The sequence below is a fragment of the Schistocerca piceifrons genome, chromosome 8, assembly GCF_021461385.2.
Source record: "Schistocerca piceifrons isolate TAMUIC-IGC-003096 chromosome 8, iqSchPice1.1, whole genome shotgun sequence".
Classification (NCBI taxonomy): domain Eukaryota; kingdom Metazoa; phylum Arthropoda; class Insecta; order Orthoptera; family Acrididae; genus Schistocerca; species Schistocerca piceifrons.
Window position 1 is genome coordinate 132,520,658 of NC_060145.1, and position 24,902 is coordinate 132,545,559.

General features: G+C 44.7%; 1 protein-coding gene across 1 annotated transcript in view; it reads right to left on the reverse strand.

Annotated features, from left to right (window-relative positions):
- LOC124711410 (D-arabinitol dehydrogenase 1-like) overlaps positions 1-24,902 on the reverse strand; it is a 58,805-nt gene that overhangs the window by 27,428 nt on the left and 6,475 nt on the right. Inside the window, exons 2-4 of the mRNA XM_047241468.1 lie at positions 14,888-15,045; positions 4,364-4,488; positions 2,700-2,866 (exon numbers count right to left, since the gene is read on the reverse strand). Of these exons, the coding sequence (XP_047097424.1) occupies positions 2,700-2,866; positions 4,364-4,488; positions 14,888-15,040 (445 nt within the window). The 5' untranslated portion in view covers positions 15,041-15,045. The remainder of the gene's footprint in view (positions 1-2,699; positions 2,867-4,363; positions 4,489-14,887; positions 15,046-24,902) is intronic.

Sequence of the window (24,902 nt, forward strand, 5' to 3'; positions counted from 1 at the left end):
TGTAATAAATGGTTTTAAGAGACCTTGAATGTTCAAACAACTGCAAGTAAATAAGTTAGCGAAGTAAGGTGCTTCCATGAGCCGTTGATAGTTATCCCTTTTGGAAATCTACTTATTCCAGTGCTTCAATCCCTTAATGTAAACTTCAGAAAACATGGCACTGTAATTGAGATCATTGTATGGTATGAAAATAAGGGTGATGCCTTCATCATGTGGAGTCATAGCAAGTAAGACCTTGGACGCAAAGAAATGCATAAAAAGTTTCAGAAATGGTAACAATACATGATGTTGATATGAGATAGTTTGAACATGTGATGTGTCAGTGTTCTGGACAGAGATCTGTTATGTAGACATCTCTGTTGTTGTGCCTGTGTAGTGATCTCTGAAGATGGGGGAAAAAAGAAAGGAAAAAAAAATCAGGATTAGAGCAGTGATTAAGTACTTTGTAAAGAAAGGTATGAATGCACAAAAAATTAATGCTGATTTTCAAAACACAGTGGAGGCCTGTGCTCCTTCATATTGAGTTGTTGCAAATGGGAAAATATGTTGAAATTTGGTCGGAATCACTTTGATAATCTGTATAGAGGCCTGCCAAGATGTCCCATTATTTCACAAATTATTGGAACAGTGTATAAAACAGTCATGGAGGGTCGCTGACTGAAAATGTGAGAAGTTGCTAAAGCTATAGGGAAGTCCTCTAAATGGGAATGTCACACATTAAAAGTGGAATTGAATATGAAAAAATCATCTGCTAAGTGGCTGCAGTGATTATTAATACAGGATCAAAAATGCATCGGCATGGAAATGTCCAAACAATCTTTAACCCTTTTTCAGAGCAACAAACAAGATCTTTTTGCACTGGTATGTGAACACAGATGAAACTTTGGCCCACTACTATACCCCATAGACAAAACAGTCAAATGAGTGGAAACATATTGATTCACAACCACCAAAGAAACCAAAGGCAATATGGTTGGCTGGATGGGTCAAAGTGCCAGTTTTCTGGGTGTGAAAAGGATTGTGCTGATATATTATCTTCCAATTGGCCATAAAATTGCTGGATGATACAATGCTAACCTCTTGGACCAACTACAGCAAAAGATACATGAAGAAAGGCCAGGTCTGGCAAGGAAGAAAACTGTCTTTCATGAAGATAATGTGAGCAACACATATATGTTGTTGCCATTGCAAAAAATACATGAACTGTGTGTGTGTGTGTGTGTGTGTGTGTGTGTGTGTGTTGAAATTGTTGATACACCTGCCTTATTCACCTGATTTGGCTCCATCAGACTTCCATCTCTTCCCAAAACTCAAAATTTTCATCAGTGGATGGAGAATCTTTTCAAAGAAAGAACTGACAGCTGAAGTTGATGGGTATTTTGCAGGCCAGAGGAATCTAATTTTTGAGCTGGGACCAAGGCATTGGAACACTGCTGCACCAAGCACGTGAGAATGCATAGTGACTACACTCAAAAACAGAAAATTTTCACTGAGGTAAGTCATTTCCTTCTGTTCCATTCTGAGAAATTTTGAAACTTCAATCGTAGGTAGATAATTATTAATATCTCTCTGGATGATCTGGTCATGAGGTATGGCAGTAAAAAACACCTTTTTATGGACACATTGAAAACTGATCCACACAGATTGATATTTGCTGTCTGGGTGGAGTGAACAAGTGAGAAAGAAGGGAGAAGAGGTGTGCAGTGCACAGATGGTTTTCTCACAACATACATAACAAAAAGATGCAAGGTACATTTAAAATATAATATTCAACTAATTGCCTCTTTTCTTAGAATGAATGGGTATTACACAAAGTTCATTAAACCACTGCAGAACCTTCTATTTTATAAACTAGTACGTACAACCATACCACACTAGTTGAACTTTATGGCACATGTTCCTAGGATGATAGATAGAGTTTGTTACGTATTATGAAAGTGCAATGTGGAAACAATTTACACACAGGTTGGCACTGTTAGTGAGCAGCTCGGATGAATCAAAGACAAGTGAGATTTATTCAAATCAATATATTACACCATTTCTTGCGCAGACTGTGTACTGGTTTCTCTCAAAACAAATAAAAGATCTACTTCAAGATCATAGAGCAAATAGATTTGCAGGTTGTGAGAAATGCATTAATAGGCTGTAACTGAGTTTTAGCTGAACAGCTTCAGCCACAGAGTAAAATTTTTCAAGACACAATTTCTCACTTTGATGAGGAATTGACATTTCTTTTTAGTCAGAAAAGTAACAAAAATTACAATATCTTCATCAACAAAGATCAAAGTTGTGAGAAAAATAGACTTTAGATTAATTTTCTTATGACAATTTAATTGTAGTTTACTGGAGATAAAATCATATCACTGTAGTCTGGGAATAAAATCTGTGATCATGCCTGAACCATTATAAATAACTTAGAGCTCCAGGTTTATTGATGGTGGACAGAAACTGGCTGAAAATACTGACCAATGAGGGTTGCTTGTATGATTTTATAATGCTTTATCATAACTTTAAAAAAAAGCAACAAGACACAATTGGTGATTGTAGTTGCAACAAGTTGTACACAACAGATGCACTATTAGAATGTCACTGCAGCAAATCCTTTTAACTTATTCACTATTTGCTTTTCACTGCTCATCCTCATCTTCAATTTGTCTAATCCACTCTTCTCCACATAATGTACAAATTCATGCTCTCACCTTGTTCTAGAGCAATGTTATCTGGCAATTTGTACACCTGTGTATCAGGAGCTGTACAGTACTGTGCCCATCCACCATTACAGTATATGCCTATTGTTGAGTTGATGCCTCCAGCACTGCAGTAATGGTACTGTCCCCCAGAGCATGGGCCACAGGTGTTGCAACCACTGGAAAAAAAATTGTTTCTTTAAGAACTGTAGCACAGGAAGTCCAGAAAGTGATGCATTCCATAACGAAAGCAAGAAACTTGTTTTCAAACTGCACACCATCATGCATGCACACACCACACACACCAACACACATACACACACACACCACACACACACCACACCACACACACACACACACACACACACACACACACACCACACACACACCACACACGCAGAAACAATTAATATTACAATTTTTACAGTTACAATAATGTGACTTACTGTGTTATTAGATACTATGATTTTTAAAATTTTTAAGCTAGTTCAAAGCATAAAGACAAGCTTAAGAGATAATAAATGCATAAAAGACAAGAAATTTGATTTGAACAAAAGGAAAAATATAACTGAGTTAAGTTGTTAAAACCGAGAATAAATTTAAGAATGTGACTGTGCACAATTTAAAATCTAATATAATTCCCCAATTTGCCAAAAATTACACCAAAATTCAAAATAAGACACAGACAGGATGTATAATGGTTAAGTTATCTATAGAAAAGCAAGAGTGACAGAATGAGGAAAATATCTTAGTATAATGTCCAATGTCATGCAGGATGGCAGGCATATTTACATCAGGGAATAGACCAAAGAAATATGTACAGATGGGAGGAGGAGTACAAAGGAAAGAACAGAACAAGAAGAAGGGAGCAACATATAATTGTTAGGGACTGTTGAAAAGGTAAGATGAAGGAATAATAGAGAGAGATTGAGAAAGGTGGAGAAAAGGTTATGGGCAAAGAGAAAGAGAGGTGGAGAGAGGGTAGGTAAAGAAATAAATGGAGAAAAGGTGCAAAGAAAGGGAGTTGGTGAATGAGAAGTGGATGGGGAGAGTTTGACACACAGGAAGAAGGAGAATTAAATAATAGAGTGGAAATTCATACAGAGTTCGTGTAGCACCTGTATGGAAATTGGATTAATCAGATGTCTTTTGGCTACCATTCTGGCTAATCTGACTTCCCATCATGAATGCATTCAGCATCTTTCTTGACAGATATGATTCCATTTCTCCAAATGATGTAGCTTAATTGCAATATAATATTATACACTTTTCAAGACCTACTATTACTATCACTTCTAACACTGGTTGCTTTTATACTCTTCTTGCAAGAACTCCTCAGATATTTATTTATAACTGTAATAATAACTGATAATTGTATGACTATTTAGGAGATCAAGGTGTTTACAAATTTATTGTTATCATTCCATTAACTTACCTATAAAGAGAAAAATATCAGGCTGTTTACTTTATCTTTCCCCGGGGCACAGTACATAATCACAATAATTTGTTTCTATGCTCAATTAGTGTAGCTTTTGGATTTCACTTTTTAACTGCAAAGTGTTGCAAACATGCAAACTCAGTGACACAGATGTGTTTTAGTAAGTTTATGGAGAAAAGTTATTAATGATAGCTGAATATATGGAGGTGACTTCAGTTTTTATATTAACAGATCTTACCTGTTTGGATCAACAGCTACCTTGTCTCCCACTTTCACATTAGTTACTTTAGATCCAACTGCTGTGACTGTTCCACTAAACTCATGACCGAGTATCACTGGTTGATCAGTGCATGGGAAGGAACCCTGTGGAGAATACAATTGTTTATAATTGTTCTAAAAATATATATTTGGTATTTATCTTAACTGACACTAATTCACCTTCAAAACAACTTTGTCAATAAAAAATATGGGTTGTTCAGCAGAAAAATGCAGGAAAGTCTCTTATTGTTATTAGAAAGAGATATGTAAATGGTTATAACTGTGAAATGATTAGTACTGAAATAGGCACATCAAACTTAATGGAGTTTTCTCTAAAATCCAAAGTAACTACGCTAACGAGGCAAAATATTATTCATCACCTTAAAAGAGCATTATAGCCGCTTTGGAGAAGAGCTGCTATGAGGCAGTCATGTGACCCTCCAACTCTGGTGTAAATCATGGTTGTACCCAATCAGGCCTCTGACATGGGCTGGTGTGGAGATGTTTCAGAATGGTAGAAAGGAGGTACCATGTTTGCACATACATATGATGACACTATGAATAAAGTTACCTGATCTGTTTTATAAATATGAACTGTCTGCATCTACAATGAATATTTGCATGATGTAAGAACAGTGGCTGTTAGCATCCCAATCAGCAGGGACAGGGACAGGGGACACGAAACATACCTTTTCAACAACAATTAGTTTCCAACCCAACAGGATTTGTTGCTGTCAGTGATTGCAGCTTCATCTCAACCAACTGTGAGTGAAGATTACAAAGAGGACCACATGCAAAGAACACTTTTAAGTCAGATTTCTTGCAAAAGGCCATTTCTCAGAAAGGCACATAAATCTACACATTTAAAATAGGTCAAAGAATACAAACCTCGAAACTATATAAGTGGAGGCAGCAGTGTGGTCCGACGGGCCACAATTTTGTCTCTTATCAACTGATCAAGGTGCCACAACAATATTATGGAAACTATAGATTGCTACCCACCATGTAGAGGAGATGTTGAGTTGCAGACAGGCACAACAAAAAATCTGCTATACATTTGAGATTTTGGCCACAAGGCTTTCTTCTAAAGTAGGACACACACACATTCACACAAGCACAAATCACATACACATGACCACTATCTCTGGCTGCTGAGAGCAGACTCAGTGGCCAGAGACAGTGGTTGTGTATGTGTGAGTAAGAGTGAGTACACAGTTTGTGTTCATTAAGTCAGTAAACCAATGAGTGATAGTGTGGCAGTTCCGGGAGTGGTATGGAATGATGGTTAAATTACAGTATTTAAATGCCAAAGAATGAGATCTCCCATAAGACACCACCGGTAACCATCATTACATGCAGTTTTCAACTAACTGTTGTAAAAAGGCAAACAAAAGTATATGGGGCTCTCTTTCTGCTATTATTTGTACCTTTCAATTTCACTGCAGAAATCACACAGGCATCTTCACTAATGAAGAGGTGCTTGATATAAAACAAGATATAGGACTGATGTCTGATGTTTCTGTACATGATGGTGATGATAATGAGGTTGCCCTTTCACCATATCACATTTGTTGAACAGCTTCATTGGTACAATAGGCAGGAATGAAAAAGTGAGGAAGTGAGTGAGTGACAAACAATCAGTGTTCACTAACATTTAAAATCTGTATATTTTGAGGACCATAGCTGTGTACTGTCAGAATTATGCCCCAAATTTTGATACAGGACTGATATCTGGGGCTTGAACCTTGCAAGTGTGCCTTTCTCTGCTTAAAATAAGGTGCCAAGTTGGTGAAGTTCCCTTGTAAGGTATCTCATAAACTGACTTTAAATATTAATTACTTATCTTCAACTACAAGAGCAATCAGTTGAAAGACTTCTTTTTACATAATCTGTCTTCTGACTATTTTTATGCAGCCTGCCATGAATTCCTTTCCTCTGCTCTAGAGCACTTGCCCGCGAAAGGCAAAGGTCCCGAGTTCGAGTCTCGGTCCGGCACACAGTTTTAATCTGCCAGGAAGTTTCATATCAGTGCACTCTCCACTGGAGAGAGAAAATCTCATTCTAAATCATTATTATTTGCTGGATGTACTCCAGTCTCTGTCTTCTTCTGCAGTTTTTACCCTATACAACTCCCTCTTGTACCACAGAAGCTATTCCCTGATGTCTTAACAGATGTCCTATTATCCTGTCTCTACTTCTTGTCAGATGTCCTCTTATCCTGTCCCTGTTACTTGTCAGTGTTTTCTGTATGTTCCTTTCCTTACCAGTTCTGCAGAGAACCTTCCCATTCCTTACCTCATAAGTCCACTTAAGTTCCAACATTCTTCTGTAGCACCACACCTCAAATGTTTTGATGCTCTTCTTGCTGTGCTCCAAATGTGCATTCTCAAGAGTTTCTTCCTCAAATGATGGCCTATGTTTGATACCAGCAAGTTTCTCTGAATGAGATGAGATGAAGCTAGCATGAAGAATTTCTTAATGAGCAAGATTAAGATCTTGAGTCAGAGATGTTACAGAATTTCTTCGAATATAATGGCTGAATAGTAGAACAATTCTAGCCTTTGGGTTCAATGACATTCCTTTGACTTTTCAGAAAAAAATGAGATTCTTATTTGCCCATAACAACACACACATTGAAGTGGTTTTTTTTTTTGGTTGGGTTTAAGGGCGCTCAACTGCTGAGGTCATTAGCGCCCAGTCACTGGTGTTAGAGCAAATGGAATCTGCTAAAACTCAAGGGGATGGGGGGACACCAGAAGTACCTGACAAACATGCGGATAAAATAAGTAAAAAGGTTAAATGTCTTTGGACAAGCCTGTTAAAGTTATAAAACGCAGAATACGAGCAGCTGCTCGAGCGTCATCAGCTAAAACAGCCGGTAAAGTAGATGGCAGGGACAGGATAACACGAAATTGACTAAAACGGGCACTGCGGGGCTGGATCACCGGAGAGCAGGTAGCGGTGGCTAAACCGGCAATGCCCAATCCGCAACCTGGTCAGAAGGACCTCCTCGCGCCGAGATGGTCGGGAGGATGTTGTCCAAGCAGTTGGGAGCGGTTTTACTGCCCGGAGCTTGTTTCCTTGGAGGGATGACCAAGCATCCCACCACAACGACACAAGCCTCTTACATACATCCCCACGAACGTCAGATGACGGGACACAATGGGAGGCTGGCCGAGGCAGGAGGACTGCAGCCTTGGCTGCAGCATCCGCAGCCTCATTCCCAGGCACTCCTACATGTCCGGGAACCCACAGAAAGCTGACAGAACCACCATTATTAGCGAAAGAATGGAGGGACTGCTGTATCCGTTGAAGCTCCAAGGCTCTGAAGAGCACTCAGTGAGTCAGAGCAGAGTACATACGATGAATGGCGGTGGCGGCGGGCATACTGAACGGCCTGATGGAGAGCAAAAAGCTCGGCCGTAAAGCTGGAACATTGGTCGAGGAGCCGGTATTTAAAGGTGGTGGCCCTGATGACAAAGGCACAGCCGACACCATCGTCAGTTTTGGAGCCATCGGTGTAAATATAGGTGTGACCGGCAAGTCGAGCACGAAGTTCGACAAACCGTGAGCAATACACTGCAGCCGGAGTACCCTCCTTCGGGAGTGAGCTGAGGTCGAGATAAATAGGAACCGGAGCCTGGAGCCAAGGTGGTGTCGGGCTCTCACCCTCTCTGAAGGTGGTAGGGAGGGCAAAATCCAATTGTCGAAGCAGGCGACGGAAGCGGACTCCGGGGGGCAGCAGGGCAGACACATACAACCCGTACTGACGGTCGAGAGAATCGGCGAAGAAGGACTCGTAAGAGGGGTGGTCGGGCATAGACAATAGCTGGCAGGCATACCGACACAGCAGTACGTCGCGCCGGTAGGTCAATGGTAACTCGGCAGCTTCAGCATAAAGACTCTCCACAGGACTAGTGTAGAAGGCTCCGGTCGCAAGACGTATCCCCCGATGGTGGATGGAGTTGAGCCGGCGTAAGAGGGACGGCCGAGTGGACGAGTAGACGAAGCTCCCATAATCCAGCTTCGATCGGACTATGGACTGATACAAGCGAAGCAGGACAGTGCGATCCGCTCCCCAAGATGAACCGCTAAGAACTCTTAGGACATTAAGGGAACGTGTACAACGGGCCGCCAAATAAGAGACATGTGGAGACCAACACAGTTTCCTGTCCAACGTGAGCCCTAGAAACTTAGTTGTGTCCACGAATGGGAGAACAACGGGACCGAGATGTAAGGATGGCGGAAGGAACGCTTTATATCGCCAAAAGTTGATACAAACTGTCTTCTCTTCAGAGAACCGGAAGCCATTTGCCACGCTCCATGAGTAGAGGCTGTCTAGACAACACTGAAGGCAGCGCTCCAGGAGGCATGTTCTCTGGGCACTGCAGTAGATCGCGAAGTCATCGACAAAGAGAGAGCCTGAGACATTAGGTGGAATGCAATCCATAATTGGATTGATCGCGATGGCAAAAAGGGCTACGCTCAAGACGGAGCCCTGAGGTACTCCGTTCTCCTGGAGGAAGACGTCGGACAATACGGAACCCACACGTACCCTAAACTTTCGATCCGTTAAAAAGGAATCAATAAAAAGGGGCAGGCGACCGCGTAGGCCCCACCTGTGCATAGTGCGGAGGATACCTCCTCTCCAACAGGTATCATAAGCCTTCTCCAAGTCGAAGAACACGGCTACCGTTTGGCGCCTTTGCAAAAAGTTGTTCATGATGAATGTCGACAAGGTCACAAGGTGGTCAACAGCGGAGCGGCGGCGACGAAAGCCGCATTGGACATTAGTAAGTAGTCATCGAGATTCAAGAATCCAGACTAACCGAGCATTAACCATGCACTCCATCACCTTACAGACACAGCTTGTAAGAGAAATGGGGCGGTAACTAGAAGGGAGGTGTCTATCCTTCCCGGGTTTGGGTATAGGAACAACAACGGCGTCACGCCAACGCATGGGGACTTGACCTTCGATCCAGACGCGAATGTAGGTACGAAGAAGGAAGCTTTTCCTCGCCGGAGAAAGGTGTGCCAGCATCTGAACGTGAATGGCATCTGGCCCCGGAGCAGAGGACCGGGACAGTGCAAGCGCACGTTCGAGTTCCCGCATAGTAAAGGGGGCATTATAAGTTTCCAGATTCAGCGAGTGGAAGGAAGGTCGCCAAGCCTCTTCTGCCTCTTTCCTGGGAAGGAAGGCAGGATGGTAATGGGCGGAGCTTGAAACCTCCGCGAAAAAGCGGCCAAAGGCATTGGAGACAGCCACAGGATCAACAAGGACCTCATTACCTGAGGTCAGGCCAGGTACCGAGGAGTGGGCCTTAATGCCCGACAGCCGGCGCAGGCTACCCCAAACGACAGAAGAGGGAGTGAAACTGTTAAAGGAGCTGGTGAAAGAGGCCCAACAAGCTTTTTTGCCGTCTTTGATGACTCTACGGCATTGCGCTCAGAGTCGTTTGTATTCTATACAATTCGCCAACGTAGGATGGCGGCGAAAGGTGCGTAAAGCACGTCGTCGAGCACGGATAGCGTCCCTACAAGCCTCGTTCCACCAGGGGACGGAAACGCGACGTGAAGAAGAAGTAGTAGTATGAGGAATGGAACGTTCGGCAGCATTGATGATAACAGCCGTGAGGTATTCGACCTGACTGTCACAACTGGGAAAATCGTGGTCCGGAAAGGTCGCCAGGGAGGAGTACAGTCCCCAGTCAGCTTTCAGTATGTTCCAGCTCGAAGGACGTGGGGATGGGGTGTGGTGTAGGAGACGAACGACACAGGGGAAGTGGTCGCTCGAATAGGTGTCAGAAAGGACATACCACTGGAACCGACGGGCAAGAGTGGCAGAACAGATCGAGAGGTCCAAGTGGGAGTAGGTATGAGTAGAGTCCGAGAGGAAAGTCGGGGCGCCGGTATTGAGGCAGACAAGATTGAGATGGTTGAAGACATCCGCCAAGAGTGAGCCTCTTGGACAGGACGCAAGAGAGCCCCAAAGGGGATGATGGGCATTGAAGTCGCCAAACAATAAAAACGGCGGGGGAAGCTGAACGATCAGGTGCATCATGTCAGCCCGACTAACAGCAGATGATGGTGGAGTGTAGATGGTACAAACTAAAAAAGTAAAAGCAGAAAGAGTAATGCGGACAGCTATTGCTCGGAGTGGGGTGGTCAATGGGATGGGATGGTAATAAACATCGTCCCGAACGAGCAACATGACCCCACCATGAGCTGGGATACCGTCCACAGGGGTGAGGTCATACCGCTCCGAGGTATAGTGGGTAAAGGCAATACGGTCAGTCGGGCGCAACTTGGTTTCCTGGAGACCAAGGACGAGCGGACAGTGCAGGCGGAGGAGCAGTTGTAATTCCTCCCGATTAGATCGAATACCTCTTATGTTCCAATGAAACAACGCCATCGCTAGTCAAAAGGTTGGGGGAACGAGACGGGGGAAGAGCTGGTCACCTCGACGGCCGCGGAGGGCCAGGTTGCGAGGGAACTACGCTACAACCGACGGGAGGTGGATCCGGTTCCATTGACTCGTCACCAGCTGCGGCCGCTGTCCCTGGTTGTGTAGAATGGGCCGCATCATTTGCCGACGAAAGGCCGGCTGAGCGCCTGGCAGCAGAGCGTCCCGGCGAAACTGAGGACGGCCGGGAGCAGCGACTCACGGATGGAGCGTCAGACGAAACGCGCCGGTGTAGAGAGGGGGATAGAGATTTCTTCTTGGAGGCCTTCTTGGAAGGCCGAGGAGGCACAGGGATGGTGGGCTGGACCCGAAGAAGGTCCTCACGCGCGGGGTCCGTTTTGGAACGCCGGACCTCGTAAGCTGGGGTCCGGAACGTTTCCCCGATGGACGCCTGAGAAGAGGATCGCTTCTCAGGTGGCGTGGGGGGAGGAGGAGGAGGAAGGGTGGCCCCTGGGGCAGAGGGGGTGGGGGCCACGGGGGAGGAGGATTTGGAAGGGAGGGATTTGGGAGGTGGAGGCAGAGCCCCCTGATGGGCGGAGGAGGCGGAGGGGGGACAGGAGAGGGGTGAGGATACCGCAGAAGGAGTGGACACAACTGAGGCAAACGAGGTGGTCAATGGCACGGGATGGAGGCGGTCGTATTTCTTCCGGGCCTCAGAATAAGAGAGCCGATCCAAAGTTTTGATTCCTTGGATCTTCTTCTCCTTCTGATATGCGGGGCAGTCTGAGGATCTAGGCGAGTGGACGCCAGGACAATTAACGCACCGAGGTGGTGGGGTGCATGTATGTTCCTCACGAAGAGGACGTCCACAATCACCACAAAGGGGCTCAGCCTCACACCGTGATGACATGTGCCCAAAGCGCAAACACCTAAAACAGCGCATAGGAGGCGGAACGTAAGGTCGCACGTCACACTGGTAGCACATCACCTTTACCTTCTCCGGGAGAACGTCCCCCTCGAAGGCGAGGATAAAGGCCCCGGTGTCGATGCGACGGTCTTTGGGGCCGCGCTGGACTCGCCGGACGAAATGCACGCCTCGACGCTCCAGGTTGGCCCTGAGCTCCTCATCAGATTGTAGCAGGATGTCACGATGAAAAATAACCCCCTGCGTCCTATTTAGTGCCAGATGTGGGACAATGGATACTGGGATGTCCCCTAGGCGGTCGCACGCCTGGAGCGCCGCCGACTGTGTGGCAGAGGTGGTCTTGATAAGGACGGACCCTGAACGCATCTTGCTGAGAGCCTCGATTTCCCCGAAGACGTCCTCAATGTGCTGAACAAAGAACATGGGCTTGGAGGTGGCGAACGTCCCCCCATCGGTTCGAGAACAGACCAAATAGCGGGGGAAGTACTTCGCCCCAAGCCGGCGGGCCTGTCCCTCCTCCCATGGAGTGGCCAAGGGGGAAAGGGCAGGAGAACCAGAACTAGAAACGGTACCTTTTCTTTTGAAAGACTCGGCCGCAGAGCGACCTGATACATGTTGACGTTTCACCTGCGAAACGTCCGCCCCGATACCACCCACTCCGACCAGGGGCTCTCCCCACAGGCGCCACCCAGCCGCAGCAAGGGCCACCTGGCAGGATGACCATTGCCGGGAGTCCTGATGCCCCAAGGAGACAGGCATCTACTCCTTGGCCGACGCGGGGAGGGTGCAGCTCAGGTATCGGCAGTACGATCCCTGTGTTGTCAGGGGGCTACAACCTAGAGGGTACATGACGACCCCACCACAACGGGCTGGCTACCGTGCTGGATTTCTGGTGCCATGGAAAGTCCATCATGATCGCTGGTGCAGATGGAGATGCACTATGGGCGTAACTTGGACAACCCATCAGGCGTTTAGGCCCAATTTGAGGAATAGTGGGTATGGTTACAACGCCGGTGCAATGCTGAGTGCCAAGGTCTTAGTGCACTTAGGACCAGTGGTACACCATGTAAGGTGTCCTTCCCCAAAAGGCTCGTACTTCTGTAGAATTTTGAAAAATGGAGGTCAAACCCCAAGGGGGACCATTACATGTAAGGCCGAAATGGTTGAAACTACTTTTAGTCGCCTCTTACGACAGGCAGGAATACCTCAGGCCTATTCTTACCCTGGACCCGCAGGGGGACATTGAAGTGGTATGGGTGGAGGGGGGAGGAGGGGGGGAGGGAGGGAATAAGAAAGAAAGAAAACCCAAAACTGTTGTCTTATAGACTGAAATAGGAAGGTTTGAAGTGTCAAAATGTGAGAGAACTGTGTATTAGGTATTGAGACATTATTCAGCATGTAGGCTGCACTGGCTCACTTTCCATATATGGGCAATTCCATCCTTCAATGCTTCATTTTAATACTGTTGTTGTACAGTGTGTCCCAGGAGGAACGGTAAATATTCAGGGATATTACAGGAATGCTAATTTGAAGCAAAAGACTTGGTATGGACATATGGCCTATTCTAAAAGGTTTTTGACATAGAATATGTTTAATGTACAATTACTTTTAGGTTAGTAGCACACACACGTCTTTCCCACCACACGTCTGTGACATTTTATTCTGGCTCTACCTACCTCATTGCTTTCAACCTCTTTGCTCAGAGTGTCTTTTTTGCCATTAAACTAGACTGTTGAACCTGTAGTTGACCATGGTGTGTTGTTAGTGAAGTAGTGGCAGGGACTGAGAGTGTATCCAAGAAAAGCATTAGTTAACTGTGTTTGTACATGAGTTGTCTAAAATGCCACATGTCTACACCAATGGAGAATATCCAGATATGGTAAATGTTTACAACTTATGAGATGGTAGAGCTCCTGCTGCTGTCAAAGAATTCCTGATTGTAGTATGTTTACCAGAGTTCTCACACATCACATGAAACAAGTATTCTTCCAAGTACCCATTTTTCATCCAAATGTGTAATTCAGTAACCTGTGCAGGAACAGAAACACATTTTTGAAATGATGCAATGGAGCCCTACTACTTGCACATGAAGACTTTCTGCATGTACCAATGTACAATGAATACATGTATGGTGAATATTAAATGCAGAAAACTTGTACTCATTTCACATACAGTATCTCAACAATCTTCACGTTGGTGATAATGACACATGACTTGAATTTTGTTGCTGGTTGAATGACAATCATAATTTGCTTCCATTAATGCTATTCCTTGATGAAGCCACATTTACAAGGTGTGGAATAAACAACACACATAATAATCATTGATGGCCACAGGAAAATCCATGTGTTACAGTGAAAACCAATTTCCAAGTTTATTTCTCATCATTTTTTGGAAAATTTGTTTGTTGATTGGCTTTGAGGATGTTTCTTTGGCCCACAGACTGCAATGTACTTACAGCATGATGGAGCCACTCCACATTTTACCAGACATGTGAGGGAACATCTCAACCATACTTACTCTACCCACTGGATTGGTCATAGTAGTACAGTTAACTGGCCACCAATATTGCCAGACCTTACACTGCTAGATTTTTGTTTATGGAATTAGATGAAATCTGAGGTGTACAAACGGAAGGTGAATATGTGAGATGAACTGATTGGTCACATCATGGATGCTGCTGCCCTCCTTAGGGAATGTGCAGAGACTCTCAGGCAAGCAACACATGTTCCCCCAAGAGTGCATAATTACAGTGAAGTTGACAGTGGGATATTCAAATATTTATTGCAAACTGTACAAAACCTGTAATGTGATGTGTGCAATAATGCGTAGAGGTGAATGTGTTAAAAATATGTATTTTTCAACAGATACTTTGTAAAACCATGTTGTAATGTTTACTAACTGTTGTACATGAGTAAACCTGACAATATACTGAATAATACAGAAAATAAATAACAATGAACATTAAATGTGTTCTATCCCAGAAACCATTTGCAATAGGGCATATGTCCATACAAAGTTTTTTGCTTCAAATTATCATTCCCGTCATATTCCCAAACACTGACCACTGACCATTCCTCCTGAGACACCCTGTATTGTATGCTCTCTCTCTCTCTCTCTCTCTCTCTCTCTCTCTCTCAACATTAACAAACCAAGAAATAAATTTGAAGACTTACCTCTACAATATGTAGGTCTGTTCCACAAACACCTGCATATGCAACTTTGACTAGTACTTCATTTTCTTTGACTGATGGTACTTTCTCTGTTACTAGTGAAAGTGTTTGTGTTTTGGAGTTGAACTGCAATGCTTCCATTGTCTGATTCACCATTGTACCTTGGAATTAAAGAAGAAGCTTTAATTAGGTGCAGTCTGGTTACAAATAGTATGAAAAGGATAAGAATGCTTACTTTAGCTTGCTAGATTAGCTCACATATGATTAATGAACATGGAAATTTTAGGGGGAAAAGGCCAGACAGTGACTCTCCTGCAAATGAGTGATGGATGGCACAAATGAACACCAAAAGACATGAAAACTGCACTAGATTTTGAGGCAATATAATTTTCCAATCTTTTAGTGTGCCTAGGTGACTGACATAATTAATCTGTACTGTGGCTGCCTGTTTTTGTATTTTTTAGACGCAGTTCGTTTTCTTAGTTTGGCTGTAGCACAGAAAGGAGAGAAGCACATACATGAATAATCACCATGTCACATGACAGATTCTGAAAAATTGGGTGTGTGTGTGTGTGGTGTGGTGTATGTACTCATATGTGCATGCACATGTGTGTAGATAAACAATTTGACAGCTCATATGGCCAGCAAAAAAATGTTCAAATGTGTGTGAAATCTTATGGGACTTAACTGCTAAGGTCATCAGTTCCTAAGCTTACACACTACTTAACCTAAATTATCCTTAAGGACAAACACACACAGCCATGCCCTAGGGAGGACTCGAACCTCCGCTGGGACCAGCCTATGGCCAGCAATCTCATACTACTTGCTGTGGAATCTTTTGTGTATCAACATACTTCATCTTTGAGTGACTGTAGGTGGGTTCAGGATGACTCTGACAAAAATTCTCTGATGAAATGAATGGTAGCGTGCTTTAAATGTGGATAAATGTTAATTAATGTTGAAGGACAGAAAGAACATTCCTGCATTAATCGAATGCTGCAGTGATGTCAACCAAGTTTGTAGGTTAACTATGAAAATACTGTGTGAACTTAGGTGGGAATTCTTGGTGAGGAGAAGATGTATTCACTAAATGCTGTTGAGGAATTTTAGAGGACCAGCATTGGCAACAGACGATAGAACAATTCTACTGCCTTCAATTTCCATCCCTTACAAGGACTGTGATAGCAATATAAGCATGATCAGGGCTTATATAGAACCACATAAGCAATAATTTCACTCTCACAAGGGGAAGACCTCAGACACACACATGGCCAACCAATTTGGTTCATATTTGAAAGTCGCTTGTGCACAACCTAAAATGAAATACTCTATAAGATACTTTTACTCCCTCTACTTCTGCCTCCCCCCCACCCCCTGCCGCCTTGTTTAAGAAAATTACTGCAAAACTTCGTGCTGTGCAGTCAATTTGGAATTGATGGGATCAATACATGACTGAAAACAGAGCATTTTTCATCAACATAGATGGGGTCCACAAGTGCAAATTTTCCTAGAAATTGAGGGAAGAAACTTTTTTGACTCCTATTTATGTATGCTTAAGACAGGTGCTATTATACAAAAGTGCTGCTGGCAAGCAACCAAGGCATCTGGAAGGGAAGCAGAGAATCTGTCTTCGATTCCCAAATGCAGTCTACATGTCTTTTTATATTTGCATTTATTTGTGCCACAAAACTGGTAGGAATAGGAAGGTTAATAAGGTAAGTACATCAGTAAGGAATAACAAACAAGTAGGAAAACTAACTACTCAAATTACTTGGATTAGCAAAGAATTAAGATTTTTAAGCCTCATTGAATGAAAACAATTAGAGATAAGATTGCTGCAAAAATAGGCAGTCAATGCCTGTCATTGCAGAAGGGAGAAAAACCCTTGTCACAGTAAGTAGTGTACACAAAATAACACATCCATAGACAGCACAATATTCCATCCAAGTATCTGGAAAATTGTTGCCATCATTTGAGAAATTTGCCTACCTTGTTGTTGTTTCCTATTGATTTACTTGCCTTATTAATTATCCTCAATCTACCAATTTCAAAACAGAAAAAATTAAAATTAAAAAAAATTTCAGACTATAACTGGGAGCCAAACACAGATTCTCTGCTCCACAGCCACATGCCTTGGTTGCCACACCAGTGGCACTATTGTTGAATAGCTCTTACCTTATGGATACATAAGTGGCAGCCAAAAAAGTATCTGCCCTTGATTTCTAGGAAAATATGCATAAGCGGGGCGCATGTATGTAGATGATAAATGCTCAGTTTTCAATTATCTATCAAGCCCATTAAGCCTGAATTGAATGTGAGTCATGAATGTTAGGGATAGTTCTCAAAAACAGGAGTTATTGAGCCAAAGCATCTTATGGTCTTTCATTTAAGGTTGTGCTCAAGCAACCTGCCAAATATGACCCAAATCACGTGGTCATGTTTGAGGCCTTCCTCTTGTCATTTCATTAGTGAGTGGAGTAGAAAGTGAATAATTGACTGTGGAACAAAGTACCTTCCACAGTGCACCAAGGAATTTAACACACATTGTTTTGTCTTGTGTATGGCCATTAATAGCAGTCTATGAAATCTACACACAACTTTTATTCACATAAAACTGTGTAATATAAGTCTCTGTGAGATTCAGATTAACTGTTTGCTGTGAACCAACAAAAGTCCTGCTCAAGTATCAGCTGGGTTGTGTCTGGCACAATTGAAATTGTATATTAATTTAAAAGTATGCTGGCCATTAAAATTGCTACACCACAAAGATGATGTGCTACAGACGCGAAATTTAACTGACAGGAAGAAGATGCTGTGATATGCAAATGATTAGCTTTTCAGAGCATTCACACAAGGTTGGCGTCAGTGGTGACATCTACAACATGCTGACATGAGGAAAGTTTCCAATCGATTTCTCATACACAAACGGCAGTTGACTGGCGTTGCCTGGTGAAACGTTGTGATGCCTCATGTAAGGAGGAGAAATGCGTACCATCACGTTTCCGGCTTTGATAAAGATCGTATTGTAGCCTATCGCGATTGCGGTTTATTGTATCGCGACAATGCTGCTGACGTTGGTCAAGACCCAATGACTACTAGCAGAATATGGAATTGGTGGGTTCAGGGGGGTAATACGGAACGCCGTGCTGGATCACAATGGCCTCGTAACACTAGCAGTCAAGATGAAAGGCATCTTATCCACATGGTTGTAACGGATTGTGCAGCCACATCTCGATCCCTGAGTCAACAGATGGTGACGTTTGCAAGACAACAACCACCTGCATGAACAGTTCAACAATGTTTCTAGCAGCAGGGACTATTAGCTCGGAGACCATGGCTGCGGTTAGCCTTGATGCTGTGTCACAGACAGGAGCGCCTGCAATGGTGTGCCCAATGACGAACCTGAGTGCCCGAATGGTAAAACGTCATTTTTTCGGATGAATCCAGGTTCTGTTTACAGCATCATGATGGTAGCATCCATGTTTGGTGACATTGCGGTGAACATACATTGGAAGCGTGTATTCATTATCGCCATACTGGCATATCACCTGGCGTGATGGTATGGGGTGCCATTGGTTACATGTCTCGGTCACCTCTTGTTCGCATTGATGACACTTTGAACAGTGGACATTACATTTCAGATGTGTTACAACCCATGGCTCTAACCTTCATTTGATCCCTGTGAAACTCTACATTTCAGCAGAATAATGCACGACCGCATGTTGCAAGTCCTGTACAGGCATTTCTGGATAAAGAAAATGTTTGACTGCTGTCCTGGTCAGCACATTCTCCAGATCTCTCACCAACTGAAAATGTCTGGTCAATGGTGGCCGAGCATCTGGCTTGTCACAATACGCCAGTCACTACTCTTGATGAACTGTGGTATCGTGTTGAAGCTGCATGGGCAGCTGTATCTGTACATGCCATCCAAGCTCTGTTTGACTCAATGCCCAGGCATATGAAGGCTGTTATTACGGCCAGAGGTGGTTGTTCTGGGTACTGATTTCTCAGGATCTATGCACCCAAATTGCGTGAAAATCTAATCACATGTCAGTACTAGTATAATATATTCGTCCAATGAATACCCGTTTATCATCTGCATTTCTTCTTGGTGTAGCAATTTTAATGGCCATAGTGGTGTGTGTGTGTGTGTGTGTGTGTGTGTGTGTGTGTGTGTAAGTAATTTAATATATTCCTGACTCCCCCTTCCCCCCCCCCTCCCTCCCCCCAACTACCATGGACTTTGACGGAGGGGTATCCATTGAGAGGTCAGACAAAAATGTGGTTTTTGAACGGAGGCAACAGCCTTTCCAGTAGTTTCAAGGGCAACAGACTGGATGATTGATTGATGTGGCCTTGAAACATCAACCAAAATGGCCTTGCTGTACTGGTACTGTGGATGGCTGAAAGTAAGGGGAAACTGCAGCCATAATTTTTTCCAGGGACATGCAGCTCTACTGCATGGATGGAACAAACCTGTAGAGGGTCTATATAAGAAGATGACACAGATGAAGATGAGATGGGAGACATGGCACTGCAAAAAGAATTTGACAGAGTACTGAAAGACCTAAGTCAAAACAAAGCACCAGGAATAGAGGACAGTACATCACAACTACTGACAGCCTTGGAAGAACCAGGCACTACAAAACTATTCCGTGTGACGAGCAAGATCTATGAGATAGGTGAAATACCCTGTCTTCAAGAAGGTAATAATTTCAATTCCAAAGAAAGCAGTTGCTAACAGGTGTGAAAATTACTGAATTACCAATTTAATAAGTTACAGTTGCACAATAGTAACACAAATTCCTTACAGCAGAATGGAAAAACTTGTAGAAGCTGACCTCTGGGAAGATCAGTTTGGATTTTCGAGAAGTGTATGAACATGCAGGGCAATACTGCTCCTACAACTTATCTTAGAAGATAGGTTAAGGAAAGGCAAAACTATGTTCATAGCATTTGCAGATTTAGAGAGAGATTTTGACAATGTTGACTGGAATTGAAATTATGAAGGTGACAGGGATAAAATAGAGGGAGTGAAAGCCTATCTGCAACTTATGCAGAAACTAGGTGGGAATTATGAGACAAGGGGCATGAAAGGGAAGCAGGGGTCAGAATGGAGTGAGACAGGAGTGTAGTATGTCCCTGATGTTATTTAATCTATACATTGAACAAGCAGTAGAGGAAACCAATGAAAAATTGAAATAGGAATTAAAGTTCAGGGAGAAGAAATGCAAACTTTAAGGTTTGCCTTTGACATAGTAATTCTGTCAGAGATAGCAAAGGACTTGGAACAACAGTTGACTGGAATAGACAGTGTCTTGAAAGAAGGATATAAGATGAGCATGAGCAAAAGCAAAACAAGGATAATGGAATGTAGTCAAATTAAATCAAGTACTGTTGAGGGAATGAGCATAGGAAATGAGACATTCTAAGTAGTAGATGAGTTTTCTATTTGATCAGCAAAATAACTGATGATGGCAATGGCCAGAAAAGCATTTCTGAAGAAGAGAAATTTGTTAACAATGAATATAGACTTACATATTAGGAAGTCTTTTCTGTAGGTATTTGTCTAGAGTGCAGCCATGTATGGAACTGAAACATGGATGATAATCATTTTGGCAAGAAGAGAATAAAAGCTTTTGAAATGTGGTGCTACAGAAGAACGCTGAATATTAATGTACATCAAATAACTAGTGAGAAGGTACTGAACAGAACTGGGGAGAAAAGAAAGCTGTAGCACAGCTTGCCTAGAAGAAGAGGTCACTTGATAGGATACACTCTGAGAAATCAAGGGATCACCAATTTAGTTTAGTATTGGAGGGAAATATGTGGGAGTGAAAAAATCATAGAGGGAGACCAAGAGATTAATACAGTAAGCAGACTCAGGGTATAGGTTTCAATAGTTACTCATAGATGAAGAGGCTTGCACAGGATGCAGTATAGAGAGCTGCATCAATCCAGTCTTCAGACTGAAGACCACAACATTAATATACTTGTGTCACCAGTAGACTTACAGTTCTGAACTGAATTCAAGAGAAAAATCTGTCTACTGTCCTGAACTTTATTTTAGGGACTGAGTGATACTACTTCATGTTGAATAAGCATTATTATTATTATTATTATTATTATTATTATTACTATTATTATACTTTTATACAGTAAAGTCATTTAAGGCTAAAACCAGGGTGAGACAGGGAGATGGACTCTCCCCTTTGCTCTGTGGTGACAGTCGACCGCCAGTAACTTCACCGGCGAAGCGCAGAGTAAAAGGTCTTTGGGGACTCGAGCTTCTTTGGTAGTCCTGCCTGCGTCTTGACTAGTGACACACGTGTCGTGAAATTGTGCATTGTTTTTCTTGTGTTTCTGTAAATATACGAACCGTAATAAAAGTGCCTTATTGTAATAAGTTGGAATTTTTGGTACGTGGACCGTCACTATAGCCATAAAAACACACATTGGTGACCCCGAGTCACGAAAATACGTTGCAGTCGCTCACTGTATATCACCGGTTTCGCGCCAATAAACAATGTTGCAGCCTCCAGTTTTTACGGCAGTGCACGACGCCATGACTGCAGAGTGGACATTCGACTGTGAAGCGCAACGCTTCACCCTGTGTGCCACTAATACACCGGGAATGTTCGTATCTCCCATGTTTGCCTCGCCTGGCCGGACGACTCTAACCTCCCCCGGCATACCACACCGGGCGCTGTACACATCATCGCAGACACCTTCTACGGCATTCTACGCTCAACAGAATGCCCCTTCAGCACAGGACCCCGGAAACCCCAAGTTTCTACCGCACAGCATGGACCACGCGGCTGGCCAGATTTCTGGGTCCACATGCACGGCTGCCGTTTAACATGCCCCCCTTCGCGCCGGTCGAAGGGACACTTGCGCCAACTGCGCCGGACCATTTATACACCTACCCGTCCTGCCGCCCCACGCACACCTCGGGCGATGCACCTGCTGTGGTTCCGCCCCATCACTCGGCGCTTAATCGCGATCTCGCGCCTCTGCTCGAGATTCCGGCTGCACCGGCAGTTGACCCACCCACGCCTGCCGTGCATGCTTGTCGTGTGGCCGCACAGATTCCCTGCCTACATGGACTGGATACCACGTCTCACCTACACAGCTAACAGACGTTCTACGCAACACATCGCCTGCCACTGAGGCACATTTTGCACCAGTGAACACCGTGCAGAATCCCCGTGCGTTTCGTGCCCCTCCTGCAGCCCTGCAAACACTGGCCCCCGGCCGTTTTCTGATGCTGCCACCGTTACAACCGGACAACCCAGTGACGTGGTTTACCTTGGTGGACAACATGTTGGACATACACGGTATTGCGGATGACAGCACCCGTTTTGTGTGTTTAGTGAACCACCTGCACGACCACCCTGATCTCATCAGTGACTTATTGCCGAACCCTCCTAAGAGCAACAAATATGCCTCTGCTCGCGCATTACTTATCGAACGCCTCTCTCACCCGCCAGCCAATACTATTCACAACATAATTTACGACGAGACTTTAGACGACAGAACACCCTCACAGCTGTGGCGACGCTTGCATGCACAGGTCGGTACTGAGATCCTGCCAAACTTAGCGCTCTGGGCATTGTGGTTGGTGAAGCTGCCACAAGAACTACAGTTACATTTGCTTCCACATACCGCAGCGTCACTCGAGGATAAACTACGGCTGGCGGATCAGGCATACGCCATTATTCGACACAGCACAGTGTCTAACACCGCCGAGGTTGGTAACCCTGTGTGTATACTTTCACCGTCGGGCGGTAGAGGCCGGGCGCATGTGTATCGCGGACAGCACACGGAACAGCAGCCACCCAGCGGCCAAGACCGGGAACCGCCAGCGGGTCGGCAACAGCCGCTCCCCACCTCAACCGGGCGAGCGCCTGCCCGCCCCGCCTTCTCCACGCCTGACGCTTCGGCTGGCGGGACGAGTATAGCTGATTCACGCATATGCTGGTTTCACACCACTTTCAGGGATGCCACTCGCAACTGCCGTCCGCCCTGCACGTTCCCAAACACCGCACGCGGGCCGCAGTAGGTACCACGGCCCGCGGATACAGGCAGGGGCGCCCACAGACATTGCATTCTGTCAGATCCCCCACCCTACGAGGACGTCTGTACGCCTTGGATGTAGGTTCGCGCCGGTATCTTCTCGTCGATACCGGAGCAGACGTTAGTGTCATACCTCCCACATTTTCTGTAAAGGACACGACATCAACCAAACTGTCTCTTCAAGCAGCAAATAAGTCGACACTTCGTGTCGAGGGTTTGGCCAAGTTACCTATTGAACTCATACCTGGTAAACAGTTCACTTGGTCCTTCTACGTGGCTGATGTTGAAGATACAGTATTAGACATTGACTTTCTTTTCCACTTCGGACTGTCTCCAGATCTTCAGTCAGCCGCATTATTGCACCACGCCTCGTCCACGCACATTGCATGTTCAGTCGCCTCTTCGGCCCCCCCTCCCCCTCAGCTGCCCGACGACCTGGGCACAGCTCCCATCAAGTGCTCTTCATCGGCAGACAGCCTCACGATTTCCACCGCCCATCTCCAGCCTGAACGCCCTGCAGTCGACGATCTCCGTCCTCACAACGTCGAATGGAACCGTGCCAGATCATCGGCTACGCGAGCCCTCACCGAGGCACGACGCCTCGTACAACGCCTGCCAACGCCACCACCACCTGACACCGGAGATGCACCTCCTGGAACTTTGTCGACACCAAAGCAGACTGCTTCCCTGGCACATCAGGTTAGTGACTCTTGTGTGCTACCGATCCCCGTTCACGACGGGCCCCAAATGAGTTCGCCAGCCAAGCTGAACGCTATTACGAATGGCACGACACACAAAATTGTCACGACAGATGGGCCTCCAGTGCGCCATAAAGTGCGCCGACTGCCACCACATAAACTATGCCTTGCTAAAGCCACAGTGGAGGAACTTCTAAGGACAGGCATTGTTCGCCCATCGGACAGTAACTGGTCCTCCCCCATACATTTAGTTCCCAAAAAGGACGGCACTGTGCGCCTGTGCGGCGACTATCGTCACCTCAACGCGCGGACGGTATTAGACAATTACCCGATACCTCACATACAAGACTTTGCGCAAGTACTTAGCGGAGCACGCATCTTCAGTGTCTTGGACTGCCACAAGGCATATTTACAGATACCAATGGAACAGAGTGATATCCCAAAGACAGCAGTAATCACACCTTTTGGCCTGTACGAATTTTGCTACATGCCTTATGGTCTCAAAAACGCGGCCCAAACTTGGCAGCGTTTTATAGACTCACTTCTTTTTAACTGCACATATTGCTACGCATACCTCGATGACATACTAATTTTCTCCCCCTCTGACAGGGAACATGAACTCCACCTGGCCACGATACAGGGCTTATTGACACGTAACGGAGTTGAGATCAATAATGACAAGTCACAACTCCACTGAACCGCTGTCACTTTTCTGGGGTACACAGTCTCCTTGGATGGTATATGCCCTCCGCAGGAGTGGGTTGACTGCATTCGTGAGCTACCCCTCCCAGTGTCGTTTCGTGAATTACACCGGTTTTTAGGAACTGTCAATTTCTACCGCTGTAACCTGACGATGGCGGCAGAAATTCAACCCCTTTTGACTGATGCATTGGCCGAAAAACAAACCTCAGGCAGTCGCCGAGTACCATGGTCTGACAGCATGGTGAGAGCTTTTGAAGACCTTAAATCAGCGTTAGCACGTGGTGTCACTCTCGCCCATCCTTTGCCAGATGACTGCATCTCGATTACAGCGGATGCAAGTGATTTCGCAATCGGTGCAGTCCTACAACAGCATGTCAATGACATGACTCAAGCACTCCGTTTTTTTTCCAAAAAATTATCTACAGCTCAGCATAAATGGTCAGCATTCAACAGAGAATTGCTTGCAGTTTATGAAGCTGTAAAATATTTCTGCACAGACATTGAAGGAAGGAATATAACAATCTTCACGGACCACCACCCCC